Consider the following 6,000-nt stretch of genomic DNA (forward strand, 5'->3'; position numbering starts at 1 on the left):
AATTCTTATCTGGTATTGGCCTCAGTAGGAATGACACTTGATACTTTTGCTTTGTAAGCTTCTGTCTCTTCATCATCAAAATAATGATTAGGCTTACATATCGAGTTGTTCTAAAACTGCATGAATGTAAACTGTTAATTATTCATTACTTTGGTAGAGAGATGGGTTGTTATGTGTGGATATTTTGTGGGTGTGATAACTATCACAGTGATAGGAGTTCTGAGACCAAAAGTGTTATTGCTTGGTCATGCCCATATTAAAAAACCTTTCCAACTTTATATCTTTAGTGAGAATCCAGGGTTACTATTATACTACAGTGAAGCATCAGAATATTAAAGTCATAGTGTATAAGATGATCACTTGTTGAAGTATTAGAGAATATAAATTGGTTAAAATTTGTCTTGCTAATTATGCTATTGTAATTTTTGTTTAAACTTGGCTAATTATTTCTTAAAATTGAATTTAGGGGGCAGCTAGGTGGCGCAGTGGATAGAGCACCAGCCCTGAATTCAGGAGGACCTGAGTTCAAATCTGGTCTCAGACACTTAAGACTTCCTAGCTGTGCAACCCTGGGCAAGTCACTTAACCCTAGCCTCAGGGGGGGAAAAAAATTGTATTTAAACAATTTTAGCCATTTAAACACAAACTTGCCAAGTTTGTTGGTGGAACCATAAAAACTTTTTGGGATTGGGTCCCTAATAGCTAACTCTTCTTTAATCAGACCGGAGCTATTATTGCTCTTTCTTATTAATTGAGAAGTGTGTGTAATTTTATGAGATATTATTCTCATAATTATAATGAGGTATTATGAATAATTTCTTTTAAGGTCCTTGAGTTGATCCCATATCAATATTGGTTAAAGGAATTGGGGATGTTGCTTTCAGAGAAGAAAAGTTTTAAGAGAAACATGATCATTGTCATAAAATATTTGAAAGTCTGATATGGAAGAAGGAATAGACTTAGGCTGTTTGACTTCATATGGAAAAAAATAGCAGAAATGGATAGAAAATGAAAAGAGGATAATTTAGGCATGATATAAATGGGAAATATTCCTAATGTTAGAGCTATCCCAAAGTGGAATGGATTTTTAAGCAAAGTGGTAATTTCTTTCTCATCTTTTTGGCTAAACACTTCTTAAGTGTATATCAATTCTTCTTGCATGTATAATAGGAAGTTGAATTTGGCATTAGAAGAACCAAGTTTGAATTATCCAGCTTTGCTGTTTGCTAGCTCTATGATCTTTGGAAAGTTAATTAACCTCTCTGGGCCTTGACTTCCTTATCTTGAAAATAGAGTTGGATTAGTTAATTTCTCTCCCTACTCTGAATCCTGGAATTTTTAACCATCAAAATGTTGTATCAGAATATTACAATCTTCTTAAAGTAAAGTATTTATTTCTTTCTCTTTTTCCCTCTAATTCCACCCAAGATTTACCCACCTATTAATGTGTTGCCTTCCTTGTCCCGGTTAATGAAGTCTGCAATTGGAGAGGGTATGACTAGAAAAGATCATGCAGATGTATCTAACCAGCTGGTATGTATGTCCTTATATTTTTTGAATTTTTAAAAAATACACACATTTTATCTTTCTCTTGTTTTCACCTCCCCCAAATTCCATTAGTTATAGACTTTGAAATCAGAATTTTTCAGCTTCCTTAGATAAGTGGAAATCATTGTAGGCCTTTTTATGGATAAACACAACGATAGCCTTTTTTAAAAAATGGTAGTTACCTTTTTCAGTTAAATATCACATTCTTTAATGTCCATGTCTTAATATGGCAGTAGTTTCTAAATCTTAAACCAAGCAACAAAACTGTTGTAAATTTTATTGGTAGTTTTACTACTATCCTAAAAAGCATTCAGTAAAACATTTCTTGGTACATTAAACAATAAACATTAGAAACACTGAAGAATATAGTTTTATGTGCTTGTATATATTGTCTTGTTTAGATAGCCACATTAAGAACGATTTACTTTTATCTCAGTTTAGAATACAATTTTCCCATAAAGACAGTCAAATAACTAATAGATGCGTTATTGATAGGGCTTGCTCCATTATAAATCTTTTTTTGAACCCAGGCTTGGAGTATGGATTCTATATATTGATACTCTCTCAAAATAAACACTGCTGATATTGAAATGCTTAAATATCTTTCTGTAACTCTAATGACAACAAAAGTGTTTCCTTGCATGTAGAATTCTATACATTTCTGAAGTTAATAGTCTTAGAGTGTGCATAAAAAACTTAACCTTTTAAGTGAGACTGCTTTATGCTGAGTATTTTTGCATGCTTTAGTACATAAACCTTTTTGAATAATTCTTTTTTTTTTAAGTAACTTTTTAATTTTCAAAACACCTGCAAAGATAATTTTCAGCATTCATCCTTGTAAAACCTTGTGTTTCAAATTTTTCTCCCTCTCTTCCCCTCCAACCCCCTCTCCTAAAAAATAAGTAATCCCATATATGTTTAAAATTTGCAATTCTTCTATATATACTTCAATATGTATCATGCTGCCCAAGAAAAATTAGATCAAAAAGAGAAAAAATGAGAAAGAAAAAACAAAACAAAGCAAAAAAGGTGAAATACTATGCTGTGATCCACATTCAGTTCCCACTAGAGGCATATGGCTTTTTACATCACAGGTCTATTGGAATTTTCCTGAATCCCTTCATTGTTGGAAAGAGAAATGTCCTTTTGGATAATTCTAAGCAAGACTCATCTGGTATTAATTTCGACTCTGTTATCTGTTATCAGGCTCCAGGGTAGTTTCTTTAGATGATGATTTTATTAAAACTAGCCAGGCTAACTACTGTTAAAGGAAAATGTTCCACTCTTTAAAATTTTTTTTTGTTTTTTTTGTTATGCTTTACCTAGTATGCATGCTATGCTATTGGTAAGGATGTACAAGCCATGAAAGCAGTTGTTGGAGAAGAAGCCCTCACCTCAGATGATCTCCTTTATCTGGAATTTTTGCAGAAGTTTGAAAGGAACTTTATTGCTCAGGGTAAGATAAAAATGTTACACATAAAAAGTTTATAGGAAACTTCATTAAGGATTCTGAAGATGTAGTTTGATTTGAAAAATGTAGTTGATTTAATTATATATCCTCCTTTTTACTCTTAGATATATTCTCTTGCTGTTTAAGGTTCTATTCTAGGTCTTGGCTCCTATGGAATTTTTGTCTTATTCTCTCCTTTTCCTTTTCTTCCATAGATGGTAGTTCTCATTTTGTAGAGGAGTTTAGTTATATTCTTCCCCTCTACCTGGTACACTAATGGTCTTCTTCCACTGCAAGTTTATTAAATGAGTGACCATCCCTTCTCTTTTAAACACCCCTATTTATATCATGACTTTCACCTCCACTTCTCTACTAAACTATATGCCCTTGAAGATCTCTAGACTCTTGATATTTCAAAAAAATAAAAATAGATTGATTTTTTTGTTTTGTGCCTTAGTACTATGCATATAATAGATACTCAGTGATAATAAATAGTTGTTGATTGAATAAAGCAGGCTTTTTTTTTTTTCCTTGAGGCAATAAGTGACTTGCCCAGGGTCACACAGCTAGGAAGTATAAAGTGTCTGAAACAATATTTTTACTCAGGTTCTCCTGACTTCAGGGCTGGTGCTCTATCCACTGTGCTGCCTCGCTGCCCCAGGTAGGCATTTTTATAATATAATTAATCATTTTCTCCCTTTATTGCCTGTTTTAGGTCCTTATGAAAACCGTACTGTCTTTGAAACTTTGGACATTGGTTGGCAACTCCTTCGAATCTTCCCCAAAGAAATGTTGAAGAGAATCCCTCAAAGCACCCTGAGTGAATTTTACCCTCGAGACTCTTCAATAAAGCACTAGCTTCGACTTCATCTCTGTGAAATACTGGTTTTATTCTTTCCTCCCCCTCTCCCTCCTTCTTTGTGTTGGAGTTTACGTGTTACCCTGTAATTAAAACAAAGAATAGGTAACATATTGTGCCAGTGTTCCTGATGTTTTAAACTGATAATAGACTTTAAAATATTCTCTATTCCAAAAGCCTGTATCTTCAATGCTTTGTTAAAGTGGCTGCAGGGACTGAATTGAAGCTGTCTTTTATTGATGTGTGTTTGTACTTAATGGTGTAGTTATTCGTCTAATTACACCCTAATTATTTGGGTCTCCTGGACCTTATTTCTTTAAATCTCTTCAGGAGTGTGGCTAGATGAAGCTATAATGTCTTGGCCTCCAAATAAAGGCCAAACCTAAGTCTGTGCAAGTCTTTTAGGATAGCCAAGAAGTATATATTTAATCCCCTTTAGTTGAGAACGTCTCTAGTCCTCCTGCATACCACTGTTCCCATGCTGTTGCCCAGAACAGATGGTAACCTACTTTTACGTGCTTTATGGACAGAACTAGCAAGGGAAGCCTTTTAACTCTGACTTTTGCTATATCTGTAATGAGGATGATGATCTACATATTGATCCCAGAGCATAGGCAACCCATTGGTCTTGATTCTGACTCTGGAGGGAGGAGAAACTCTTGGGTTTTGCTGCTACTCCTTCTAAGTTAGGTATAAAAACTTGCAGTTTTTGCACAATTGGTATTTATCTGGTGGCAGTGAGTTTCCTACTTTGTCATGATGATCCTTATTAAGCCCCCATACAGAGGATTTGTAAGGTCCTATAATTATCTGTGCTGAAAAAAAAAATTGGAAAAGAGCTTAGGACAGGCAAACACACTATCCATTCCACCTTGATAAATTAAGGCATGCTAGTGTTCTGACATGCTGACGTGCTATCAGTGTTTAAATTTCAAGAATGTTTACCAAAAACTGAAAGCATAAGGGAAAGAGAACAAAATGCTGGAATGTGTAAATGAATATTTTGAATTAATATATAGAACATTCTGTTGAAATCCTCTGTTTGGTTCTGCTTTCTGATCACTTTGGCCTCTGGGTTAATCCCATGGCACAATTATTAACATTGAGATTCTTCAGGATTCTGATTTGCTCCTTTCTCATGTTATCCCCTGCAGCTGTCTTCTATGCAGCTTTTCCGTTGTTTGGTCTCTGCGTTCTTTGTAACTTGGGTGCAAATTGCAATTTCGTTTCTAGTGCATTCCATCCTAAAGTTGTGTAAAATCCTTTATTTTTCTTGGGATGGGAGGGGGTTGTTAGCATGAAAATATCAATGTAGAATATGTGACATCTGAATATTACAATATGAAAAATAAATGTTAAATAAAATGGAAGTTGACTGAAAGTTATTTGTCTCACTTGAGAATTAATGAGTCACAATAACTGCAATATAAGAAGCTATTAAGATTCAAAGTTTTATAAGACTTAATTTTGAATATTAAAATCCATTATGCCTTGTATAACTGCTATAAATACAGAAGCTGTTTTTTTCCCTCCACAAAACTCCATTATTCATACTAACCTTTAAATTTTCTAATTATATCAGAGAGAACCTTTTAGTAGACCCTAATCTTATATTCTATATTCTACTTTGGAGTCTGGTCCCTAGTTGATGTTAGTCCTTAGTTCACCTTCTTCCTAAGGCTTAGCACAGTATTTATAAATTGTTCCATTTTTCAGGGTGGACAGAGGAAATAGAAAGGGTGGAAAATAAGGGGAGTTGTGGTATCTACAATTTTTAGCCACAAATGGTGAGTGGGTGCTCTTTTATAGGTCATTGGGTGAATGAAAATTATTTTGCTCTATCAGAGCACTATCAATTGAACATTATCACGTATACATCAGACTACAAGCATAGGATTATTGCAAACCCTACTGGATGTATGAGTGGAGGTAGTTATTCTTAGTAATATCCTCTTCATAGACCATGCTAGATGTTAGACAAGTTTCATTTAGATCTCCTGTATATACTGTGTAAGAATTATACAAATTAGAATTTGGGAAGTGAAATATACCATTTAATTTCAAGACTATTTTCTGTCCTAATTAGGTTTAAGTGATTTTTTTTTTTAAACTGGTATTTGTTTTCAAGTGACTGTCAATCTAG

The 6,000-nt window shown here is 34.0% G+C and overlaps 1 protein-coding gene across 1 annotated transcript in view; it reads left to right on the plus strand.

Moving 5' to 3' along the window:
* ATP6V1B2 (ATPase H+ transporting V1 subunit B2) overlaps positions 1–5,238 on the plus strand; it is a 29,489-nt gene extending 24,251 nt beyond the window's left edge. The window contains 3 exon segments of the mRNA XM_074287454.1: positions 1,429–1,533; positions 2,875–3,004; positions 3,714–5,238. Coding sequence (XP_074143555.1) covers positions 1,429–1,533; positions 2,875–3,004; positions 3,714–3,856 — 378 coding nt within the window. The 3' untranslated portion in view covers positions 3,857–5,238.
* The last annotated feature ends 762 nt before the right edge of the window (positions 5,239–6,000 follow it).

This window comes from Sminthopsis crassicaudata, chromosome 2 (assembly GCF_048593235.1).
Source record: "Sminthopsis crassicaudata isolate SCR6 chromosome 2, ASM4859323v1, whole genome shotgun sequence".
Lineage (NCBI taxonomy): Eukaryota > Metazoa > Chordata > Mammalia > Dasyuromorphia > Dasyuridae > Sminthopsis > Sminthopsis crassicaudata.